General features: G+C 49.7%; 1 protein-coding gene across 1 annotated transcript in view; it reads left to right on the top strand.

The window, feature by feature from the left end:
• Positions 1–26,025, top strand: part of ITGA11 (integrin subunit alpha 11) — a 40,608-nt gene that overhangs the window by 7,567 nt on the left and 7,016 nt on the right. Inside the window, exons 3-22 of the mRNA XM_033070206.1 lie at positions 3,156–3,265; positions 4,266–4,357; positions 5,671–5,785; positions 7,664–7,791; positions 8,304–8,452; positions 9,293–9,437; positions 10,444–10,609; positions 11,715–11,785; positions 12,201–12,345; positions 13,770–13,918; positions 14,133–14,273; positions 15,371–15,574; positions 16,216–16,346; positions 16,788–16,954; positions 18,501–18,643; positions 20,216–20,326; positions 20,911–20,996; positions 21,919–22,120; positions 24,137–24,235; positions 25,678–25,754. Coding sequence (XP_032926097.1) covers positions 3,156–3,265; positions 4,266–4,357; positions 5,671–5,785; positions 7,664–7,791; positions 8,304–8,452; positions 9,293–9,437; positions 10,444–10,609; positions 11,715–11,785; positions 12,201–12,345; positions 13,770–13,918; positions 14,133–14,273; positions 15,371–15,574; positions 16,216–16,346; positions 16,788–16,954; positions 18,501–18,643; positions 20,216–20,326; positions 20,911–20,996; positions 21,919–22,120; positions 24,137–24,235; positions 25,678–25,754 — 2,631 coding nt within the window. The remainder of the gene's footprint in view (positions 1–3,155; positions 3,266–4,265; positions 4,358–5,670; positions 5,786–7,663; positions 7,792–8,303; positions 8,453–9,292; positions 9,438–10,443; positions 10,610–11,714; positions 11,786–12,200; positions 12,346–13,769; positions 13,919–14,132; positions 14,274–15,370; positions 15,575–16,215; positions 16,347–16,787; positions 16,955–18,500; positions 18,644–20,215; positions 20,327–20,910; positions 20,997–21,918; positions 22,121–24,136; positions 24,236–25,677; positions 25,755–26,025) is intronic.

The following is a 26,025-nucleotide window of genomic DNA, read 5'->3' as shown; positions in this document are numbered from 1 at the left end:
ACCCAAACCATTCCATGATTTTCTTGAAAAAAGAGGGAAAATCCCCCCCAAAAAACAGGGAATAGGGTGGGCTGCTCCAGATCCTGCATCCAGGGGTGGGAGGCAGAGCTGGGAGCAGACATTGTGGAATTCTCTGCGCTTCCACCAAAATATTCCAAGCGCTCCGGCGGCGGCCAAGCCACAGGAGAATCCCAGCCAAGAAAACCTCTGGCAGGAGCTGGAAAACAGAAACCCCTGGAAGTGTTTTTCCAGATCAGCACAATTCTGACTTTCAATCCAGCCAAAGGATTTTTCCTTTTTTTTTTTTCCCTTCTCCTTTTCCCTTCGGCTGCGCTCGGATTGGGAATATCCAGGATCTGGGCCTGGAGCTCAGGGGTGGAATGGGATGAACCTGAAGGTCTTTCCCACCCAAACCATTCCCAGATTTTTGAGCCTTTCCTAACCTGGAAATGCATGAATACATTCCTGGGATTCCCAGAAAACTGGGAATCAGGACCCAGCACTGGGCTTTGCTTGGAGAGCACGTACTGGGATATTCCTGCTTTTCCTCTTTTTTTTTTTTGGATGAAAGTTAAAAAATCCATCCTCAGACAACTCAGAGCAGTCAGAACTTTTCCCACTTAATCCCTGTTTTTTTTTTCCCTTTGTTTTCTCCGGGAGCAGGGAACAGAGAGGGAGGCGAGGCAGGAATTGTTTGGTTCTGATTTTCTTTCAAAGCCTTTTTTTTATTTTTGGCCAAGTTGTGACAGAGGAGCCACTTGCCTCGTGGGAATCCAGGGAAAAATCAGGAATTTTGGGGTGATCCCAGGGTGTCTGGAGGGGGAAAGCTTGGAAAAAACCAGGAATGTCTCCTTTCTACGGCGGGATGCTCCAGTTTTCTGGGGATGAGCTGGATTATTTGGATATTTGGGGGACGTGGGATAACTCATCCCAAATCCCTGATTTCTGTCTGTTTTTAAGAAGGAAAAATCCAGGATTTCTAGCCTGAGTTTCCAAGTAAAGGGAGAGTGGAGCAGCATCCCTAAAAACACCTTCCAAACAGCTGGAAAAGCCTTTTCCCAAGCTGCCAAGTTTCCATGAGGATCTGACAGCTCCAGCTGATGAATCATTCCCATTTAACCGAAAAGGGAAAACAATCCCATTGTTTTTTGGGAGGCAAGAATTCCGGCTTCGGGAGCTCCACAGCTGCTCCACATTCATGGCAAAAGCTGGGAATGTTTGGGTTTCCTTTGAGCTCCCGGAATTGGGGAGTGAGTGGGTTTGCCTCGTCATCCCAAAGGGATGATCCAACCCCAGATCCGCTGGATTTTTGGGAATATTTCTTAATGGGTGGTGTGATCATATGGATGTGGGAATATTAGTAGATGGAAAAGTATCCAAGAGGATTTCCTGTGGGATGGGGGGCACGTTCCCAGAAGTTCATGAAGTCCCATTAATCCAGAATCCCATTGGGAATTACACCTGGAGATCCTCATTTTCCAAGGAGCCTCCACCTTTATTCCTCCTCATCCTCAAGGTTTTTCCATTCCCCATCTTCCACCTTTTCCCTCCTCTCCACAACCAGTGTGGGAGAGCCTCAGGAAAACAAGAAAATTCAAAAAAAATCCCAAATTTTCCTGGATCCTGCTGAGGATGATTTTCCCGTTGTGAATTCCCACGTGAAGCCGTAAGACAGGAAGTGCTTCCATGAGAATCCTTGGATTTGGGAGCTTTTCCTTGGGTGAGCCATTCCAGTTTGGGAGAAAAGAATGGGATGTTTGTCTTTGGAGCAGCAACATTTCTAAGGAATGACAATTCCTGGTCTAACAGGGAACATCTGTGCCGGTGGCTTTTCCAGCTGCTGGGAAGGGCCCTGTGGAACAAAAGAGCTCCTGTTCATCTGGAGATCCAGACTGGGATGGTTGCATCCATAGGATTTTTGGGAAGCTAAAAAAAAATAAATTTAAAAAATCCCATTTATTTTGGGAGAGGCAGTTGCCGACAACTCGTGGTGCTGAGGATTTTTGGGATAGCCTGGAAGGAAGGGATGGATTCCTCAGGTCCCGCGCTCTTCCTGCTTTTTCGGGATGCTGGGTTGGAATGTTGTGGTCAAGAAAAAGTGGGGGAAATGTTTGGATGTCCCAAAAATATCCCAGGTCGGTATCCTTGCTGGGGAATGGGATTTAGCAACTCCTTCGTTTTGGAGAGCAGGAAAATTCCCGATGTCCACTGGTGATCCCAATGTTGGGATTCCCACATTGGGAACAACTCCAGCTTGGAGAAAATTCCCTTCTCCAGGGTTTTCCTGGGGAAAATTCCTTCCCTCCACTGGAGATCCCAGTGTTCATCTCCCAGTACTCATAACAATCCCAGCTTGGAGCAAATTCCCTTTTCCAAGACTTTTTTGGGGAAAATTCCTTCTCAATTTCCTCACTCACCACCTGAGATCCCAACATTCAGCTCAGGGCTGTTCATAACAACTCCAGGTTGGAGCAAATTCCCTTTTCCAGGATTTTCCAAGGGAAAATTCCTCGTGGATCCCTTGTGGGATTTGCTGGAAGTGCTCCACCAACTCCCAGTTATTCCTTCTGGTTCTGCTGGAATCCCTCATCCATATCCACGTCCTGGGGAAAGCTTGGAATGGAGTGGGAGATGTCTCCATATCCATGTCCTGGGAAAACTCTTGGAATGATGTGGGAGGTGTCTCCATATCCATGTCCTGGGGAAACTCTTGGAATGATGTGGGAGGTGTCTCCATATCCATGACCTGGGGAAATTCTTGGAATGGGAGGTGTCCCTGCCCAAGGAAGGGGCTGGGATGAGATGATCCATGAGGTCCCTTCCATCCCAAACCATTCCATGACCCTTTGGAAAAACTCCTCCCTAGGCAATCCATGGGCACCACAGCTGATTCCATCCTGGAGCTGCTTCCCTGCTCCTCCTTGAGATTCCGGATGAGTTCAGAGCCCTCCCTCCCTGCAGGAATCCATTCTGAATTCCAGAATTCCATGAACATTCCCAGCTTTTGCTGCTCCAGCAGGAAGAGAAGGAGCCATCCTTCCGCTGAGGCTGAGACCTTCTCCTGCCGCTCCCAAATCGGGGAATTGAGGCTGAGGAATCCATTTTCCCGGGGGATTCCCGTTGTCCCGGTGCTGACGGATCCGTGTTTTCCGCAGGCTGGTGGTGGGAGCTCCGTACGAATCCAACGGGCAGCAGAAGACCGGGGATGTCTACAAGTGTCCGGTGCCGAGTGACGGCCACAACAACTGCACCAAGCTCAACCTGGGTACGGCATTCCAACCCAAATTATCCCTAAAAAACGGGATTTTGGGAAGGAACTCCTCCCTGGGATGGTGGAATTCCCAGAGGTGGATCCCTGGAGGTGTCCAAGGCGGGGTTGGATGGGGCTTGGAGCAGCCTGGGATGGTGGAAGGTGGCACTGGATGGGATTTAAATCCCTTCCATCCCAAATTATTCCGTGATTCCCAGTGTGCTTCCCAAAGTGGGAGCTCTGGCTGGTGGGAGCTGTGTTTTCCAGAGGAATGGTTGGATCGGGATCTAGGACATGGCTCAGAGGGATTTGGGATTGACAGGGCTGCCCTGGGGGCCGTTCCCAATTTCTGGGCTGGGCCTTGGAAAAACTGGGATTCCCTGGACTGGGAATCCAGGATGAGGAGCTGAGCCCTCCGGGGGATTCACTCTTCTCCAGCTCCCAGCCTCATTCCCCAGAAATTTTCCTTTCTTGGTTGTCCATCTAGGAAAGGACCCCAATTTTCCCAGTTTTTTTACACCTTCCAAAAATCCCCAAAACCTGGAATTCTGCCAGCAGAGATTCCTCTCCAGCACACAATTCTGGTTGTTTTGGAGATTCCAGGGAACATTCTGGATTCCCCAGGAATGTCCCTGATCCCAGCCTCTCTCCCAAGGACAGGTGATGCTGGTTTTCCCCAATTTTTTCTCACATTCCAAAAATCCCCAAAACCTGGAGTTCTGCCGGCAGAGATTCCTCTCCAGCACACAATTCCCGGTAGTTCCAGAGGCTCCAGGGAACATTCCAGATTTCATCCTCTCCAGCTCCTCATTCCTGAAAAATTTCCTTCCTTGATTGTCCATCTAGGGAAGACCCCAATTCTCCCAAATTTTTTTCTCACCTTCCCAAAATCCTCAAAACTGGAGTTCTACCGTCAGAGATTCCTCTCCGACACACAATTCCCATTTTCTCTGGAGATTCCAGGGAACATTCCGGATTTCCCGGGAATGTCCCTGATCCCGGCCTCTCTCCCAAGGGCGGGTGACGCTGTCCAACGTGTCGGAGCGCAAGGACAACATGCGCCTGGGGCTGAGCCTGGCCACCAACCCCAGGGACAGCAGCTTCCTGGTGAGCAGCATTCCTGGGAACGCGGGCTGGGAATTTGGGAATGCGCGGCAGGACACGGAGGTGGTGGGCGGCTCCTCTCCGGGGGTTTTTGTTTAGGGAATGTTGGGAGATTTATGAGGATTTGTTGGTAAAGTAGAATGAAATGAAATAAAATGTGGAATAGAATAGAGTAAAATAAAATTGAAATGAAATAAAATTGAAATGAAATGAAATTGAAATGAAATGAAATTGAAATGAAATAAAATGAAATGAAATAAAATTGAAATGAAATGAAATAAAATGAAATAAAATTGAAATGAAATAAAATTAAATTAAGTTGAAATGAAATGAAATTGAAATGAAATTAAATTAAAATAAAAATAGTTATAAAATAAAGTGAATGAAATAAAACAATTAAAAACCAAAATAAAGTAAAATTACAATGAATTAAATAAAGTAGTTAAAAAATAAAATAAAATAAAATTTGGGTTTTGATGATCCTGGCAGGTCCTTTTCAACTCAGGATATTTTACAATTCTATTACAAGAAAATTATATTTCTATAAGCATATCTATTATATATTAGATATATAAATATTTAGATGCATTGTGTTATAAATATCTCCTACAATATATACATGATAAATATATATAAAACGTGCATATTTATATACACTAATATTTTATAAATGTCTTTTTATCTGGTAAATATTTTATAAATACATTATCTATTATAATATACTATGATAGATGATAATATATATTTATATATTATATTTATATATAAATTACACAGATAATTATGTATTTTTATATTATATTATATTATATTATATTATATTATATTATATTATATTATATTATATTATATTATATTATATTATATTATATTATATTATATTTATTATATTTTATTATATTATATTATATCATATTATATTGTTTTATATTATATTATATTATATTTATTATATTTTAATAAGGCTATAATAGAATGTATTTCAAATATATAATGCATAGAATTTTTTTTAATTCTTTGATCCATCCATCCATCCATCCATCCATCCATTTATTATGGAATCTCCATCCCTGGAAACGTCCAACACCAACTTGGAGAAATCTTGGAATAACCCTATGGAATGTTTCCCATCCCATGGCCAGGGCTGGAATGAGATTTTCCAGCTCCATCCCAACCCACCCCATAATTCCATCATTCCATAATTCCATCATTCCATCATTCCATCATTCCCTGTTTCCCACACCCTCTCCCCCATTCCATGTGTGCACACCCCTGGAAAGGGAAGCGTTGCAGCAATTCCTGCGTTTGTTCCGCAGGCCTGCAGCCCGCTGTGGTCCCACGAGTGCGGCAGCTCCTACTACACCACGGGGATGTGCTCCCGCGTCAACGCCAACTTCCGCTTCTCCCGGAGTGTGGCTCCAGCCCTGCAGAGTGAGTGCTGATCCCTGACCCGAGCCCTGACCCGATCCCGGCTGCGATCCCAGCTCTGATCCTGGCTGTGATTCCGACTGCGATCCCTGACCCGATCCCTGACCCGATCCCTGACCCGATCCCGGCTCCGATCCCTGACCCAATCCCTGATCCAATCCCAACTGCGATCCCTGACCCGATCCCTGACCCGATCCCTCACCTGATCCCTGACCTGATCCCTGGCCCAATCCCTGACCCAATCCTGGCTCCAATCCCTGACCTGATCCCGACTGCAATCCCTGACCTGATCCCTGACCCGATCCCAGCTCTGATCCCTGACCCGATCTCTGACCCAATCCCATCTCTGATTCTTGATCCAATCCCGACTGAGATCCCTGATCCCATCCCTGATCCAATCCCTGACCTGATCCCGGCTCTGATCCCTGCTCCAATCCCGTCTCCGATCCTGGCTCCAATCCTGACTGCGATTCCTGATCCAATCCTGGCTCTGACCCCTGATCCAACCCTGGATCTGATCCCAACTCCAATCCCTGATCCAATCCCTGTCTGATCCCAGCTCCAATCCCAGTTGAAATCCCGTCTCCAATCCCAGCTCTAATCCCAGCTCTAAACCTTGCTCTAATCTCAGCTCCAATCCCATCTCCAATTCCTTTTCAAATCTCAGCCCCAATCCCAGCTCCAATCCCAGCTCCAACCCCATTGGCTGCACAAAACAAAGTCCTCACTGACCAGGAGTTAAACGTGTCGGAATTTGGAAAATTGGGCCTGGATTTTATGTTGGAGGGCTTAAATGAAGTTTCCTGTCTTTCCTGGAGCTGGGAAGGATTCCTAGAAATTTGTCCGCCTTCTGGGAGCTCCTCATCCCATGGGATGTGATTCCCTGGCTCCAGAACCCCTCAGGACAGAGAGATGGGCTGGGAAAAATGAGATTTGGAGGGGATCAAGGCAGGAAAGGCAGAGCCCAGCATCAAATCCCCAGGGCATCAAGAGGGGTTTGTAAAGATGGGATTTTTGGGATCAAGGCAGTAAAGGAATCATGACATTCCCAGTGTCACTTCCCTCATTATGTTCCAGCCCTCGCTGCAAAGGATAATTGGGATTTTGGGGAGTTTCAGTGTTTATTTAGTGGGAGGCAGGGCCAGCTCCTCTCCCTGATTCCCAGGATGGGATGGAGGCACACAGAGGATCCCAGTGATCCACAAGTGACTCCAATCCATGGATTCTTTCACCCATAAAAACCTATAGGGTGAAAGAGCAGCTGATAAATCTCCAAAATCCAGGATCATCCTTTCCCAAGGAACGCTGTAAAACATCAGCAAGGCTGAGATGATCCTGAGCAATTTTCCCCACTGGAAAAAAAAATCCTTAAATCCTTCCTGCTCCATCTGCAGAGCTGAGCCCTGGGGTCCCCTCCGGGGTTTTTGGCTGCCTCGGAGCCGAGGATTTCAAGGGAAGGGAGGAAATGCCCGCCTTGTGTTCCATGGCAGGGCTGGGAATGACTCAGGGATCAGGAACGGCTCTGCGGGAGGAACGGAGCCGGATCCTGCTCCTCTTTGAAGTGTGGAATGATATTAGGGATCAAATTCCAAAGCTGAATCCCAAATTATGCCGCTGGGTGTTATTCCTAGGAAGCGATCCCATCTTTTCTCGGCAGAGAGGATTCCTGTGGCTTCTCCCCACCTTGCTGGAGCCCCAAGTTCTTTCCCAAATGATAGAAATCCGATTTTTTTTCCCCCTGAGAAATCCTAAGAGGAAGAACCTAGCTGGAAGTGAAGCCATAAATCTGCCCCTTTGCAAGAGAACTTTTAATAAATCCCTGGATTTATTTTTGATTTTTTATTTTTTATTTCTCCCTGGATTTATTTTTTATTTCCGTAGGATGCCAGACCTACATGGACATCATCATCGTTCTGGATGGATCCAACAGCATTTATCCGTGGGTTGAAGTCCAGCACTTCCTGATAAATATCCTGAAAAAGTTTTACATCGGTCCTGGCCAGATCCAGGTGAGGCCCTGAACCATTTGTGTCATCCCAGAGTGATTCCCAGCATCCCTTTTCTGTCAAGCTGCTGGAATTTGTCAAAATATTGGGATTTTTAATCATCCCATGGGAATAACGCTCCCATTAATGTCCCTAAGTGAGCTATGGAGGGATCCCACATTCCAATGGGGACAGGGAGGATGAAACCCCATGGAAAGGAACTCTCCGTGCTCTTGCTCCGAGTAATCATGGGTTGATTTAGGCAGGAATTTGAGCCAGGATTTGAGCAGGAAAATCCCAAATTTTCCCAAATAACCCAGTTTGCTCCCACCTGGACATGCTGTGGGTCCAAACTGGCACATCTGGATCATCCCAAAACTTGGGAGCAGAGCAGCAGGGAGAACCACAAAATTGGGAATTATGAATGATCCCACGGAGGGAAAACCGGGAATGAGTGAGCAACGGAATTTTAACGCGATTCCAAAGACGAGACCTTGTTTTGTTGGCATTTTTGGCAACATTCCCGTCATTCCCAGGTGGGAGTTGTCCAGTATGGAGAGGACGTGGTCCATGAGTTCCACCTGAATGACTACAGGTCGGTGCAGGACGTGGTGGCAGCCGCCAGCCACATCGAGCAGCGCGGCGGCACCGAGACCAGGACCGCCTACGGCATCGAGTTCGCTCGGTAAAACCCCCCCCATGCCCAGGAAAAACTTCCAATCCACGTTTTTCCCCCCTCTCCCTGCGTTTTCCTTGCTACTTAAAAATGGGGGATGACCAGGGTTTGGAGGAAAACATCATTTGTAGGAAGTTTATCCAAAGGTTCATCCTCATTTGTAGCTGGAGCAGAGTCTGGAATTGTGTCTGATCCCTGGGATTCAGCCCCAGGAACTGGAGCTCTCCTGGAAATCTGGAAATCCCCAGGAATTCAGGACAGCTCCATCTCCTCCCTTTCCAGGGACAAATCCTTGCTCCTGCTCTTTTTCCAAGCAGTATTCCTGCTGCAGATCAGGGAATTTTAAGTTGGAAAAGAGGTCAAAGATCAAGGCCACCACTGATCCTGTCCCAAGTGCCACAGCCATGTGGTGTTGAAATCCCTGCAGGAATGGCGATTTGGAAAAGTTTTAGATGGATCCTGGCCGGATCCGAGCAAGGTCCTGAATGATTTGTGTCACACAGAGTCCCCAGCCCTGCTCAGCATCCCTTTTCCATAAATACACTGGAATTTGGGACTGAGTTTTGTCAAAATAACGGGATTTGGGCAGGGGTGGAGAACTGGATGAAGAAATTTTCCCTCACAGTGAGAACAGGCCGAAGGCCTAAAGGCCGTAAAGGCCCAAACTTGGCCAACTCCATTCCCTCATCGGATTTTGCTGAATTAACGCCTCTTTCCTGCAAAAAGTGGGGGCAGAGCATCCAAACAGCATTTCCTGAGGGTTCCTGCAGCTCGGGGCGGGCTCGGTGGGCGGCGGAGCCTCCGCGGAGCCGGCGGGGCTGAGAGCCCAGGACGTCTCTTCACTTGCAGCTCGGAAGCGTTTCGGAAAGGTGGCCGGAAAGGGGCAAAGAGAGTAATGATTGTCATCACAGATGGAGAGTCCCACGACAGCCCAGACCTGGAGAGGGTGATCGAGGACAGCGAGAGGGACAACGTCACCCGATACGCCGTGGCGGTGAGTGAGGGCATTCCCGGCTTCTGGAAGTTTCTGTGGAGCTTGGTGGTGCTCCAGGAATGCCAAAGGGCCAGGACAGCCCGTTCACACTGCTCCTGGAGAATTCCAAGAGTTCCTGGCCATCCCTATTGCCCCTGGAGAATTCAAAGAGTTCCTGGCCATCCCCACCACTCTTGGAGAATTCCAAGAGGTCCTGTCCATTTCCAATGTTCCTGGAGAATTTCAAGAGCTCCTTCTGGAGTTCCAAGAATTCCAAGGGGTCCTTGTGTGCTCCAGGAATGCCAAAGCACCAGGACAACCCATCCCTACTGCTCCTGGAGAATTCCAAGAGTTCCCATCCATCCCCACTGCTCCTGGAGAATTCCAAGAGCTCCTGTCCATCCCCATTGCTCCTGAAACATTCCAAGAGGTCCTCTCCATTTCCAATGCTCCCGGAACATTCCAAGGGGTCCTTGTGTGCTCCAGGAATCCCAAAGCACCAGGACAGCCCATCCCTGCTGCTCCTGGAGAATTCCAAGAGCTCCTGTCCATCCCCATTGCTCCTGAAACATTCCAAAAGGTCCTGTCCATTCCCAATGCTCCTGGAGAATTCCAAGAGCTCCTGTCCATCCCAAATGATCCTGGAACATTCCAAGAGCTCCCTGTGGCTGGTGCTGCTTTTGGGATGCTCCCCTCGGGATTCAGCTGCCGGAGCTGGTGCTGGGACTGGGACCAGGACCCCAAATTCCATGAGGAATGTCCAGCCTGGAGGAATTGCAGCAGTTCCTGGGTTTGTTCCCACAAAGTGGTGTCAGATCCAAGGATGGGGCTTCTCCCATATGGATTTTGGGATGGTTTTATCCATCCTGGGAAAATGGAGCTGCTGGGATATCCCAGGCCAGGCTGGACGGGGCTTGGAGCAACCTTGGGATAGAGGGGGTTGTCCCTACCCATGGAATTTAAGATCCCTCCCAACCCAAACCATGTGGGAATTCTAATTCCACAGAATTTTTTTGTTCCCAACCAGGTCTTGGGTTATTACAACAGGAGAGGAATCAACCCCGAGGCCTTTCTGAACGAGATCAAATTCATCGCCAGCGACCCCGACGACAAACACTTCTTCAACGTCACGGACGAGGCGGCGCTCAAGGACATCGTGGATGCTCTGGGAGAAAGGATTTTCAGCCTGGAAGGTGAGGGGTGCTCCTCCCTGGGAATGTGCTGCTGATCCTTTTTTTCCCCCACTGAATTTGGCTTCCACAATAAAACCTGAAATCCTACTTGGAGTATCTTCAGGTTTAAGGAAATGTCTTTATTAGGAGATTTTGCGTCCCTCAGATATCGGGAGCAGAGATCGCTTTTCCAAAGGACACACTTTGGAATTCTGGTGGTTTTGATTTTCTCCTTTTTATAGAAAAACCTTGGGGATTTGGTATGGGGGGAATTTGGGCGTCAGTGCCTCCCTCATCCATCAAATTCCAGGGTTATAAACAGGAAAACCCACACACAGGAGCTTCCTGGGGTGCCAGACATCAGCAGATTACAGGAATAATGTTGGGATTTCGGCTTTGTTGGCTGAAATGAAATATCAGGAAATATTTCTGTCTTAAATGTCAGCTCTTGTGACAACTTTGTTGCTCTCCCAAACTAAATTTATCCGAATTTCAGAGGAAAAATGCAGCCTGGAATGCACAACTGGAACAGAGGATGGAGGGCTCGCACTGAGAATGAAACATCTTGAATTTGGGGGATTTTAGCTCAAACCAGCTCACAGACTCCCCACAAGTTTCCCAGTTTTCTCTGTCCACCCTGACGCTTCCCTGTGGAAGTTGCCCTGGATGAGGAATTTCCCTGGTTGGAATTAGGAAGCAGGAACCTCCCAGTCCCCATTTTTGGGTGATCTTTCTGCACCCCAGCAGAGCCCCCAGAGCTCCTGACAGCACAAGGGTGTGGAATTGGGAGATGTGGGGAGAAATGGGATCATCAAGGGAGAGCTGGGAATGCTCACCTGGAGAAGGGAAGGATCCAGGGAATCCTCAGAGCCACTTCCAGGAGAGCTGGAAAGGGATTTGGGATAAGGGATGGAGGGACAGGACACAGGGAATGGCTTCAGAGTGGAAAAATGGAGATTTAGATGGGATATTGGGAAGGAATTCCTGGATGGGTTGGAATTCCCAGAGCTGCTGTGGCTGCCCCTGGATTCCTGGAAGTGTCCAAGGCCAGGTGTCCTTGCCCATGGAAGGGCTGGAATGGGATGGAACCCACTAAAGACAAATTCCTTTTTTTTTATTTTTTAAGGAACCAACAAGAATGAGATCTCCTTTGGACTGGAAATGTCCCAGACTGGATTTTCATCCCATGTTGTGGAAGTAAGAGAGGAAATGTGGGATTTTTTCTTTTTTTTTTTTTCTGCTCCAGGTGGGAGATTGGGATTTGGGACAAATTATTAATTATGGAGCTAAATCATTAACATGAGGATAAGGAGATGGTGCTGGATTATCCCATGGGAAAGAGAGACCTGAGCATTCCTCAGGATCTGCAACAGCTCCTCCCTTTTGGGAAGGATGTGCTGGGATCTCCATGGAAAAAGTGTTTGGGGAGAAAAAACCCATTGGAAAAAAAAAACAGGAATAGGGTGGAAATGTCCATTCCAGCTTTTTTTAAACTCTCTAGCATTCCAGGTGGTTTTTTGGAAGAATGGTCTGTGTGGGATCAGAGGGAAGAAATGGGAAGAAATCCCATCAATCCCATCAATCCCATCAATCCTCTCCTGTTTTCCCCCAGGACGGAATCCTGCTGGGAGCAGTGGGAGCCTACGACTGGAACGGGGCCGTGCTGAAGGAAACCAGCAGTGGGAAGGTCATTCCTCTGCGGGAATCCTACCTGCAGGAATTCCCAGAGGAGCTGAAAAACCACGGAGCATATTTAGGTGGGAGAGCTGAACCAGGCCGTGCTGCCACCGGGGGAAAATTCGGGATTTAATCCTTAAAAACAGGATATTCCTCATGGGATGCAGCACAGGAGCATCCTCACCTGGGAAGAGGCTGCGACCCCTGAGCGGGGCACAAATTTAAATTTAAATTTGATTTAAATTCAGGAGCAACCGAGCCAGCTGCAGGTCATCCACAGCTTTTCTTGGAATGGTCTCAAAGCGCCGATGGAATTTCATGCCTGGGCAGGAAATACCTGCTGGGTTAATCCATTCCATGTGCAGCCACCGAAGCTCTGGAATAAAAATATCGGATTGTGAAATGCAGCCTCTCCTCGGAGATGAGGCTGCACCGAGGTGGGATTCTGTGGAATTCTGTGGGATCAGCTCTTCCAGCTCTTCCCTGAGAATGTGGGCATGTGGCTCATCCATGGGGTGACAGAGCTGTGGGTGTCCCTGTGGGTGTCCCAGTGCCTGGAGGGAGAAATCCAGGAATTTTCAGGAATGCTGGTGTATCCCGCTGATGCTTGGTGTAGGAATATCCCTCCAGGATATTCATTTTTAGGGAAGGAGGGACCATCTGGAAAATCCCTGGAGATAATCAAAATTCAACTGGATGGGAATGTGATTCAGTTTCAGTTTTGAATCCCAGAATCCTGGAATGATTTGGGTTGGAAAGGAACTTAAATCTCGTCTCATTCCACCTTCCCCTATCCCAGGTTTGTCTGTCCAGCCTGGGATTGGAACATTCCAGGCATGGGGCAGCCCCAGTTTCTCTGGGGTTCCACTTTTAAGGATTTAAGTGGAATTTAAACCTGAGCCTGAAGGTTCAGGATCCTGGACTTGGGGTTAAAAACCAGGATTTGGCAGCCCCAGCTTTATATTCCTACAAAATCCCACCTGCAACCATGGAAGTGCTGCAGCCCAGGGGGCGATCCCAGTAGGAAAAAGGGATTGCTCGGGGTCATTGGCTTGGGCAGGGTTATTCCCATAGGGGGGAGTGGTTTTCATGGATCCATAGCTTTTATTGGACTGGGAATGTTGACACCAAGAACCGGCAAAGCTTTTCCTGCCCGGTGTTCCCGGAGGAAAGGAACAGCGGGAGCTGCAACTTCCCAACACTCAGCACCTCACGAGTGTTTGTCAGAAATAAAACACTCAGAGGTCCGGGAATTGCAGGAATTGGATTCACCTTCGACAAAAGAAGGATTTGCACAGGAAGTGCGAATCAGGCAGCGCCAAAGCTCCTGGCACAGCTCCAGAGGCGCTGGGGTGCATCTCGGTGATTTTATCTCTGGAAAAATCCAGGTTTTCAAGCTTCCCTTCCTGGGAAGTGTCCAGAGCTGTGTCAGCATCCAGGGCTGATGGAAAGCAGGTCCTGGGAGCAGGCAGGGAATTCTCACTCTGTGCCCATCCCTTTCCAGGCTACACCGTGTCCTCCGTCGTCTCCACCAAGCACGAGCGGATTTACGTGGCGGGAGCGCCGCGGTTCAACCACACTGGCAAAGTCATCCTGTTCAGCATGCACAGCAACAGGAACCTCACCATCCACCAGGCCCTCAAGGGAGAGCAGGTGATTCCAGCCAGGAACGCTTTTCTCCCATGGAAAAATAAACCTTGGGTTTCCCAAGTTGGAACGGCTCGGCAGTGCCATGCTGGTTGTGGATGTCCCCATGGATCCCAGGGAGGATTCCAGGGACAATTCCATCATTCCCAGCCCCAGGGATGATTCCAGGGAATGTCCCAGGGATGGCTCCACCATCCCCACCCCGTACTGTCTCCTCCAGATCGGCTCCTACTACGGCAGCGAGATCAATTCCCTGGATGTGAACGGTGATGGCGTCACCGATGTCCTGCTGGTGGGAGCGCCCATGTTCTTCAGCGAGGGCAGGGAGAGGGGCAAGGTCTACGTGTACAGCCTGCAGGGGGTGAGTGGCACCGGGGACAGCATCGTTATCATCATCATCATTACTATCATCATTATCATCATCGTCATCATTATCATCATTATTATCATCATCATTATTATTATCATCACTATTACTATCATCACTATTATTATCATCATTGTTGCTATCATCATTATTATTATTTTCATTATCATCATTATTACTATCATCATTACTATCCTCAATACTATTATCATTATCATTATCATCATTATTATCATCACTATTATTATCATCATTATTATATTACCATCATTATTATATTATAATCACTATTACTATCATCACTATTATTATAATCATCATTATCATCATTGTTACTATCATCATTATCATCATCATTATCATCATTATCATCATCATCATTAATATTATCATCATCATTATCATCATCATTATCATCATCATTATTATCATTATTACTTTCATTATTATTATCATTATTATTATCATTATTATAATCATCATTACTATCATAATTACTATTGTCATTATCATTATTATTATGATCACTATTACTATAATCACTATTATTATAATCATCATCATTATTATTGTCATTATTATTATCATTATTACCGTTATCATCATTATAATGATTATTATCATTATCATTATTATCATCATTATTGAATATTCTCGTGGAATTTATATTTATTATTGAATTTATTATTAACATGGAGATTTCTTTATTACTACCATTATTATCATTATGGAATATTTATTATTGTGGAATTTATATTTATCATGGACTTTTTATTAATATGGCACTATTATTATTGTTGTTAATAATAATAGTAATAATAGTAGCAACAATAATAATAGTAATAATAATAATAGTAAGAATAATAATGGTAATAATAGTAAAAGTAATAACAATAATAATAATAAAAATGAATTCTTTATTCAGGGTGCAAAGCAGAAGTGGGGCTGGCTGGGCACTCAGGGCTCCAAAATCCCAAATCTCTGGGAATTCTCCCACCTCCCTTGGAGAATCCTGTTCACTTCAGGATTTCTCTTTGCAGCCCTGCTGCTGCTGCTTTGGGAATTGTTTTCCCTCCTTTTTTCCCTGGCAGAACCTCTTTGTTCCCAGCGGAGCCCTGCTGGACCTGCAGAGTTACCAGAATTCCCGGTTCGGCTCCTGCATCGCCGCCGTCCCTGACCTCAACCAGGACTCCTACAACGACCTGGTGGTCGGGGCCCCGCTGGAGGACGAGCACCAAGGAGCCGTTTACGTTTTCCTGGGATTCCAGGAGACCATCCTGAGGAAGTACAAGCAGGTGGGGCTCCCCTGGGTTTGGATTTTCACTTGTACTCCACAGGAATAAATTTAATTTGTCACTGTTTTATGGATTGACGGAGCAGGACAAAGCCACGCCCAGGGTTTAGTTGTTTAATTATTTAAATAATAATTAAGTTGTTTAGTTATGTTAGTTGTTATGGTCAGATCTTCCTTCTTTGGAGGCATCCAAAACTTTGGAATCCAAGCAATTTGGGCTCCCCATCCCTGCTGGGGTTTCAGATGTGTGGAGGTGGCACTTGGGGACATCGGTGGTGGCCTTGGCAGGGGGATGATTGGACAACCTTAAATGGCTTTTCCAACCTAAATTATTCCATGGAATAGCAGGAAAAAGGCTTGAAATTAGAGGTGGTAGTTAGCATTTATTGCAGGGGATTGCTACAGATTTATTGATTAATTGCAAATGTATTTACTCATTTATTACAATTTTGATAAACATTTACATTGGGTCAATCCAGTAGAAATTTTGGACGGTGTCTCCAAAGAGAAATTGCTTTAATTCCCTGGAAAACCACGTTGGGTGCAGCCTCCTGGGATGGGGAATTCTCAACCTGGCAAACCCTTGGCAGGCAGGGATGCTCCTGCTGGAATCCAGCCTGGATTGTTCCCATTCCTTTCCAGAGGATTGCGGCCGCCGACCTGGCTCCGGGTCTGATGTATTTTGGGTGCAGCATCCACGGGCAGCTGGACCTGAACGAGGACGGGCTGGTGGACCTGGCTGTGGGCTCGCTGGGCAACGCCGTGCTGCTGTGGTGAGCCGGGGATCCTCGGTGCCTTGTCCCGATTTCCTCTGCCCAAATCCAGGAAAAATTCATCTCCCAACCACCCAACCACCTTTCCTGAATAAACACCCCCATCTGACAGGGATCTCAGCGCCCTCAGGCCCTAAAGAGATGCCAGAGTTGGTTTGATGTTGAGTTTCACCCATAGTTGTCCCAAAGTTCCAAATTCATTTGTGGCGATTTGCGCAGAGTCCTGATTTAATTAGAGGAGGTTTTCAAATATTGATTAATGTTTGGGGAGCCCCTTGAGGCTGTTGGGATGGAGGGTGGCTGTGCCCAGATGGGATGGGTCAGTCTGGAGAGGGCCTTCTACAAAAACGGAGTGAAAAAGTCAAACCTGGAGCTGTGGGAGACTCCAGGATGTCCCACCCTGAGCCAGAGCCCACCCCACGCCCTCTCCCCACCCCACAGGTCCCGCAGCGTGGTCCAGATCAACGCCAGCCTCCGCTTCGAGCCCCCCAAGATCAACATCTTCACCAAGGACTGCCGGCGCAACGGGAAGGAGGCCACCTGCATGAGAGCCTTCGTCTGCTTCACCGCCCTCTTCCTCTCCGCCCACTTCCAGGCTGCCAGCGTGGGTAAGGCCAAAATCCCAGCTCCTGCCTGGCTCTGGATTCCTCTCTTTTCCTGCTGGACACCCTCAGCTCTCCCAGGCTGGCTCCAGAGCAGAAGGGCTCATCCAGGACGTGACTCTTCCACATGGAAATTATGGCAAAATCAAATAAATAAGGAAATCCCGCTCAGATTTTATTCACTTCTAGGTGTCAGGCTGTTCTGCCTTGCTCAGGTCTCCCAAAAAAATCCAATTTTTGGGATGGAAATCCAGGAGCTTGGAGGAACTCATCAGCCACTTTTGTGTCACTCACATTTGTCCCTACCCCGGCCAAGTCTCCAGGTTCTGGTGGTGGCTCTGCCAAAAATCACCCCCAGGATAAACCCCAGCTCACACCTCAGCTATTCCCTGGGCTGAGCTCTGCTGGGATTTGCCTTTCCCTGCTCCCTGTGATGGGAATTTCACCCCAGCAGGGCAGGAGAGGCCGTGCCCGTCCCGCAGGGCTCCTCCATCCCTCCCATCGCAGCAGCAGCACACATCTGCCGGCCAGATGTGCATTTTCCACAGCATCCAGGGAATCTGGAGCTGGCCAGCTCTCCTGCTCAGCCCTTGGATGCTGCCTGACCCCGAGTCCCCCCGGCAGATTCCCGGGAGTCAGCAGAGCAGGGAAGGGATGGCGGCTCAGCAAATGCTGTCCAAGGAAAATCAGGATCCAAAGCCAAAGGAAAAACTCCCATTGCCCAGGGCAAGGGTTTTGTTTTGTGCTGTCAAATCCAGCTTTTTTTTCTCCCTGATGCTGATAAAATCTGAGTGGGATTTCCTTATTTGTTTGATTTTATCGTTATTTCCACGTGGAGGAGTCACGCCCTGGATGAGTCCCTCTGCTCTGGAGCCAGGCTGGGAGAGCTGAGGATGTCCAGCAGGAAAAGAGAAGAATCCAGAGAAACCTCAGAGCCCCTTCCAGGGCCTAGATGGGCTCCAGGAGAGCTGGAGAGGGATTTGGGACAAGGGATGGAGGGATAGGACACAGCTGTAAGCTGAAGGAGAGATTTAGATGGGATATTGGGAATGAATTGTTCCCTGGGAGGGTGGGGAGGGGTGGGATGGAATTCCCAGAGAAGCTGGATTCCTGGCAGTGTCCAAGGCCTGGTTGGAGCACCCTGGGACAGTGGAAGGGGTCCCTGCCATGGCAGGGGTGGGATGAAATGAGCTTTAAGGTCCCTTCGAACCCAAAAACCATTCTGAGATTCTGTGGTTCTCCGAAATCCCTGCTTGGTTGGGAATCTCCAGTTTCTTTCCAACAGCACTGCAGGAAGCAAACGGATTCTGTAAGTCATTCAGGTGAGGGGCATGCTCTGATTCCTCCAGCAGAGAAACATCTGAAAGGCAAAGAATCCCCCTCACCAATTTTACACAGAGTCTTGCAATAATTGTAAATTATTGTTTGCAAATCTCCTCACTTGGAGAAGGGGAAGCTTTTCCCAGAACTGCCTGGGATTTCCCTCAGCAGGGGATGGGGCGGCTCTTTGCCCAGGGTTTGGGGTGAGGCTGAGCTGGGGCTGTCCTGGCAGGGCTCAGGTACAACACGACCATCGACGAGCGCCGCTACTCGCCCCGGGCACACCTGGATGACAGCGGGGACCGGGTGGCACCGAGGGCGATGGTGCTGCAGGCCGGGCAGGAGCTTTGCCACACCCTCCCCTTCCACGTCCTGGTGAGTACAGAGGCTGTTCTCTTCAGCATCCTTTGGTGGGAATGAACCTTGTCTCGCTGGATCCATCCTGTTGGATCCATCCTGTTGGATCCATCCCACTGGATCCCTCCTGTTGGATCCGTCCTGTTAGATCCATCCTGTTGGATCCATCCTGTTGGATCCACCCTGATAATCCATCCTGCTGGATCCATCCTGTTGGATCCATCCTGATAATCCATCCTGCTGGATCCATCCCATTGGATCCATCCTGATAATCCATCCCATTGGATCCACCCTGCTGGATCCATCCCATTGGATCCATCCCATTGGATCCATCCTGTTGGATCCATCCTGTTGGATCCACCCTGATAATCCATCCTGCTGGATCCATCCTGATAATCCATCCCGTTGGATCCATCCTGTTGGATCCATCCTGTTGGATCCACCCTGATAATCCATCCTGCTGGATCCATCCTGATAATCCATCCCATTGGACCCATCCTGCTGGATCCGTCCTGTTAGATCCATCTTGTTGGATCCATCCTGTTGGATCCATCCTGTTGGATCCACCCTGATAATCCATCCTGTTGGATCCATCCCATTGGATCCACCCTGCTGGATCCATCCTGTTGGATCCATCCCATTGGATCCATCCTGTTGGATCCATCCTGTTGGATCCACCCTGATAATCCATCCTGCTGGATCCATCCTGTTGGATCCACCCTGATAATCCATCCTATCGGATCCATCCTGATAATCCATCCTGCTGGATCCATCCTGATAATCCATCCCATTGGATCCATCCCACTGGATCCGCCCCGCTGGATCCCTTCCCTCCCTTTGATGTACTGAGGGATGCGCTGCCCGCCCATGGCAGCTGCTGTGTCCCCAGGCAGTGACATCACCGCAGCCTCCACGTGCTCCGAGTTCCCTGAGCCGTGTCCTCATCCCGGGGTCAGGCTGCCTTTCCCTGCTCCAAAACCAGGAATGCTCCTTTATTCCCGTCCCAGGGCCATCCCTGGGGGTGTCCCCTCTGGATCAGCAGGGTCCCACCCCGGGGTGCAGAGCTGGTGGATCCCTCGCTCAGGGAACAGCTGATGCACAAACCTGGCCAAACCCAAACATTCCCAGGGAATGAGCAGGATCTCATGGAAGCCAGGCAGCCCCAAGCTGCCAGACTGGCCCGGCCCCAAGCCTCGGCCTGAACTGCCGTGAACTTTTGGGAAATTTGAGGCTGGAGATGGAGCTGGAGCTCATGATTTAGCCCAAAAAACATCTCCCTTCAGAACATCCCTCTGCACCCCGGTGCAAGGCACGGGAGGAGCTCCTAGAAGCTTCCAGAGGGTAGGTGAGATACTGGGAAGGAATTCCTGGCTGGGATGGAATTCCCAGAGAAGCTGTGGCCACCCCTGGATCCCTGGGAGTGTCCAAATCCGGGTTGGATGGGGCTTGGAGCAACCTTGGAGATGGGATCTGTTTTTTTATTACATCCCACCCTGGTTTGGGGGTGCAGGACAGATCTGGGACCTTTGGGGGACACCCCGAGGTGCTGCCAGCCCCGGGCTCCCCTCCCACGCGTTCCGTGTGCCCCAGGACACGGCGGATTACGTGAAGCCGGTGACGTTCTCCATCGACTACGAGCTGGAGCATCCCCAGCACGGCCCCATGCTGGACGATGGGTGGCCCACCTCGCTCAGGGTCTCTGTAGGTACCAGCTATACCTCCCAAAGTGTCACCTCCCAAAGTGTCACCTCCCAAAGTGCCACCCTAAAGGCATCACCACCTCGCAAGGGATCACCTCCCAAAATGTCACCTCCCAAAGTGTCACCTCCCACAGTGCCACCTCCCAAAGTGCCACCCTAAAGGCATCACCACCTCCCACAGTGCCACCTCCCAAAGTGTCACCTCCCAAAGTGTCACCTCCCAAAGTGCCATCCTAAAGGCATCATCACCTCCCAAAGGATCACCTCCCAAAGTGTCACCTCCCAAAGTTCCACCTCTTAGGTGCCAGTTCCTACGGTGTCACTTTCCACAGTGTCACCTCCCAAAGTGCCACCCTAAAGTCATCACCACCTCCCAAAGTGTCACCTCCCAAAATTCTACCTCTCAGGTGCCGTGTCCCAGGTGCCACCTCTTAGGTGTCACCTCCCACAGTGTCACCTCCCACAGTGTCACCTCCCAAAGTGTCACCCCCCAAAATTCTACCTCTCAGGTGCCACCTCCCAAGGCACCAGGGCAGGTTTCTCTCTGTAGGAATTGTCACCAAGCTGCCCTCGTTGTCCCCTCAGGTCCCTTTCTGGAACGGCTGCAACGAGGACGAGCACTGCGTCCCCGACCTGGTGCTGGAAGCCCGAAGTGACATTCCCAGTGCCATGTGAGTGGGTGACCCAGAGCTTCCTCTGGGATGTCACCAGATGTGGGATGCCCCCAGAGTGTCACCAGCTGGGGGAGGCTCCAAAATCCGTCCCCAAGCCGCGCTCTGTAAATCCTGACATCGCTGCTCCTTCATCCAGCACCACCACAAGGCTCATCCAGCCCCTCCATCAGGGGCTCCTTGGCACTTCTGAGCCTCTCCCTGCTCCCTGGCTGGAAGGAATCCGTGGTTTTTCGGGGAATCCACAAACCAGCTCATACTTGGTGCCATGGTGATGAGTTCCAGGGATTCAAATCAGGAAATAGCAGGGAATAACTGCAAGGCTGGCATTACCCACCTGCCAATTACGGGCTTGACTCATGGAAATTATTCCGTGCTGCAGCTCTGTGGTTAAAGAGCTATTAAAGGTTATCCCTGAATCCACGGGAGGCCCTGGAGCTGCTCTGGGGGCTGGAGCACCTCTGGAGCGGGGCTGGGAGAGCTGGGAATGTTCACCTGGAGAAGGGAAGGATCCAGGGAGAGCTCAGAGCCCCTGGCAGGGTCTGAAGGGGCTCCAGGAGAGCTGGGGAGGGATTTGGGATAAGGGACAGGACACAGGGAATGGCTTTAGGTAAAAAAGGGATCAATGAGATATTGGGAAGGGTGGGGAGGGGCTGGGATGGAATTCCCAGAGCAGCTGTGGCTGCCCCTGGATCCCTGGCAGTGTCCAAGGCCACCTTGGTTATTGGCACAGGATCTGGTTTTACATCCCACCTGTGCCGAGCATTCCTAAAAAAATTTGAGAAAGCTCCAAAAATTCCCAAAATCACAGACAATGGGAGGAATCCGTAATTCCTCTTTCAGCAGGGCAGCACGGAGGGAGAGCAGGGATTTCCATGCACTACCCATGGCCGTAAAATCCCGGGAATGCCGCTTGTTTCAGGGAATTCTGCCGGAGGGCACTGCGGAGGGGGGACTGCTCGGCCTTCAGCCTCTCCTTCGACGCCTCCGTCTTCGTCATCGAGAGCAGCAGGAGGAGGGTGGCCGTGGAAGCGACGCTGGAAAACCGCGGGGAAAACGCTTACAGCACCGTCCTCAACATCTCCTTCTCCAGGAACCTCCAGTTCGCCAGCCTGATCCCCAAGGTGAGCTCCTGGGGAGATCCAGGCTCTTCCAGAGGTGCTGCTGGTCCTGGTCAGATGGGAAAGCCGCAGCCTAAAGCAGAGCCCAAATCTGTCTCCATCCCTCATAAATCAGAGCTGTTTATGGGCTCCGTTTCTAAGCACTTCCAGCTCTTTATTTTGGAAATGCAAAAAACGTTTGAGTTTTAATAGCCCGAGCGAAGGTCAAACACAGAGGAAATTATTTCCCTCTATTTTTCTCCTGCTGTTGTTTAAAAATACTCCCTGCACACGGCCAAGTTCCCGTCAGGAACGAGTTTTTGCAGCTGAGAAATAACTCCTGGAAGTAGGAGCTGATCATGGGGATGTGGCCACAGCTCTGCACCTCTCCATGGCTTTCCCTGGATGATGCAGAGTGCCCCAAAAATCCCAGTCCCCCACTCACTCGGTCTTGGTGCCATTCCTCCCTGCTCCCAGCGAGGTTTGGGAAATGTGCTGATGCTGCTGAGCCTTCCCTCACCCCCCCATGACTTCATCCCTGCCCGCAGATCCCATCTCCTTTGTTTTTCTCCGAGCTGTGCCAAGGGAAAATTGTGGGGCTCGCTGCCCACAAAATAAGAAAAATGCATTTTTTGGAGATTATTCCAAATGAAGTGAGGGGAGCAGGGAAAATCCCCAGGATGGAGGGGAGCAGAAAGCACCAGGCAGCAGAATATTTGCAGCTAGTCACGGAGGAGTCACGGATAACGGGCTCCTGGCTGTCCCTCCTTATAACAGAGAATCCAGAGGGGATGGAGATCTGTGTCTCATAAATTAAAAGTGGCTGTGGCCCCAAAAATTCCATAATTTCAGCAGATGAGTGGCAGGAAGCTCCAGGCTGTTGCTGCTGGCTGGTGCTGGGATATTCCAGCTCCTGGGTAAGACTTTTCCGGAGGCAGCAGCTCAAACTGACCCCCTGTGGGATAAAATCTGGAATAGCTCATCCTGTCATGGTGAGGATGGAAACCTCATTGCAGAAAAATCAGGAATGCCAGGAATGCTCAGGTTAACTCACCACAGTTAAATTCACCACTGTAACTAAATTCATAAAGAGGACTTAAATCAGGGGACTGGAAGTTGCTTCCTAGAGATGCCCCTTTCCGGGAACATCCATGGATGCATGGGAGGGACTCCCAGCTGCAGCGAGCAGGGTGGGATGGAGGACTGGCTGGGTGGGTGGGTGGTTCCATGGTCTGTTGGTTGGGTTTTGGCTGGTGGTTGGGTTTTGGCTGGTGGTTGGGTTTTGGTTGGTGGTTGGGTTTTGGTTGATGGTTGGTTGTAGGTTGCATCCTTCATTCATTAGTTTGTTGGCCATTGATTGGTTGGGTTTTGGTCATTGGTTGGTTGGTTGGTAGGTTGATCATTGGCTCTTGATTTTGGTTGGTCATTGGTTGGTCATTGGTTGGTCACTGGTTGGCCATTGTCTGGTTGGTCATTGGCTGCTTGGCCACTGGTTGGTTTGCCCTTGGTTGGTTGGTCATTGGTTGGTTGGCCACTGGTGGGCCATTGGTTGATGACTGGTTGGCCATTGGTTGGTCATTGGTCAACCATTGGTTGGCCACTGGTTGGTTGGTTTTTGGTTGGTTAACTATTGGTTGGCCAATGGTTGGTCATTGTTTGGCCATTGGTTGTTCATTGATTGGTCACTGGTTGACCATTGGTTGGTCATTGGTTGGTAATTGGTTGGCGATTGGTTGGCGATTGGTTGGCGATTGGTTGGCCACTGGTTGGCCACTGGTTGATGATTGGTTGGTCACTGGTTGGCCACTGGTTGGCCATTGGTTGATGACTGGTTGGCCATTGGTTGATGACTGGTTGGCCATTGGTTGGTGATTGGTTGGTGATTGGTTGTTCATTGTTTGGCCACTGTTTGGCCACTGGTTGGTCGGTCATTTCCCCAAAGCCAAGGCCCGTTTTCAGTCCGGGTGTTCCCAGTTTCCTGAAGAGCCTGTGGCTCCCGGGGCTCATTCCGGTGTCCCGGACACTCCTGTCCCGTTTCAGGACGACACCGACATCAACATCGACTGTGCCAGTGACGACAGACACCCCTCCAGGAGGGTGTGCAACGTCAGCTACCCCTTCTTCCGCGCCAAGGCCAAGGTAGGACAGTCCCAGCTGTCAGCTGCGCTCTCACACGGACCTTCTGCCCCCAGATCTGCCACATCTGGGCCGCTCTGAGCAGGAATTTGCTGATAAACCTCTGTTTTGTCCCCTTCTGGAGTCTGAAACGCATCTTAGGGAAGCTGGGGTGGTTGGGATCCTGCCCTGGGGCTCAGAGAACTCCAGAATCCAACCCACCTCCTCCAGGTGACAGAATTTGTCTCCAACCCTTTGGAAAAATTTAATGTGGGCTTCAAACCATGGATGGGAACTTCCCTGAGCTCATTCCCTGCAGGATGAGGCTCCTTTCCTGCCTGGGAGGTTTTCCTTGCTCTGAGGTGCCCCTGGGTCCTGCTCAGAGCCAGTCCAAGCCCCCTGGGTGGTGGCATCCTCCAAACCAGAGTTTGGGATGAGCCCAGCTCCAGTCTATCACTTTTACAATCCATAAACCTTTGGGAAACATCAAATTCAGGGATGAGGTGGGGGAAGGAAAAGTAGGGAGCTGCAGCCACTCGCCACTCGGGATCCATCCGGAATTCCAGTGACCCACCCCATACTCCTGTGGGAAAAGGGAGCAACACAAGCAGGATCTGGAGAGAAAATCTCCCCAGCTCCCGAATCCATCTGAAACTTTTCCTTGGTTATGATGGATTATCCAGGCCTGAGAGGGTTTCCTTGCTCTGAGGTTCCTCTGGATCCTGCAGGTGGTGGCATCTCCAAACTGGTGTTCCCAGTATTTGGGATGAGCCCAGCTCCAGTTTATCACTTCTACAATCCATAAACCCTTGGGAAACATCAAATTCTGGGATAAGGTGGGGAAGGAATAGCGGGGAAATCCACTCAGGATCCACATGGAATCCTACCTGCCACCTGTGGGAAAAACGACCAACACAAGCAGGATCTGGAAATAAAATCTCCCCAGCTCCCAAATCCATCTGAAACCTTTCCTTGATTATGATGGATGAGCCTCAGGCACCAGGCTGGGCTTTAGAGCTCCCAAAAATCCCGGTGGGATGCCTGTGGCTGCACGAGGAGCTGCCTGCCCATGACCTACGGGGCCGGGAATGTGTCCGTGGGCCGTCAGGTAGCGACGCTCCTGCCAAAACAAAGACAGGCTGGAGATGGAATTTTGGCTCTGGAGCCGCGGGAGCTTTAATATTCCAGTCAGCTGTGCCGGCCCAGACGGTTTGAGGTCACTGCAGATGGGACATTTATCACATTTATCCCTTTTTATTGGTGTTGGCTCTCTCCAGCTGCCTCCCCTTCCCGCCCATCCTGCTTCCAGAGGGAGCTGAGCTGCTCCCGTGATGGGGTTGAGAGAATTCCTGCAAATCCTCTCTGCCTGGAAGGGCTCTGCTGGGTCCCTGTGGGATCAGGAATTGTCTCTCCTGCTCAGTACTCGGGGTTTTATCCCCTCTGATGGTTTTTTCCCTTCTCCTCAGGTGGCTTTCCGCCTGGATTTTGAATTCAGCAAGTCCGTCTTCCTGCAGAGCATGGAGGTCTACATGGTTGCCAGCAGGTCTGGGGATGTTTTTTCCCTCTGGAATCACGGAATCATGGAATGGTTTGGGCTGGGGAAAAAACCCCGTCCAGTCCCATCCCTTCCCTGATCCCAGCGTGACCAAACTCCAACAATTCCAGGGATCCAGGGGCAGCCTCAAGGGCTTCCCTTGGGATTCCTTCCTCCAGAGCCAGAGGTTTTCCATGGAATAACCCCATGGAGACCCAGCTGCTCCCAAACTGGGCTGTTTTCCCAAACCCTGTGCTCCCAAACTTGGCTGTTTTTATTT

The sequence above is a fragment of the Catharus ustulatus genome, chromosome 12, assembly GCF_009819885.2.
Source record: "Catharus ustulatus isolate bCatUst1 chromosome 12, bCatUst1.pri.v2, whole genome shotgun sequence".
NCBI lineage: Eukaryota > Metazoa > Chordata > Aves > Passeriformes > Turdidae > Catharus > Catharus ustulatus.
This window is presented reverse-complemented; position numbering and strand designations above follow the sequence as displayed.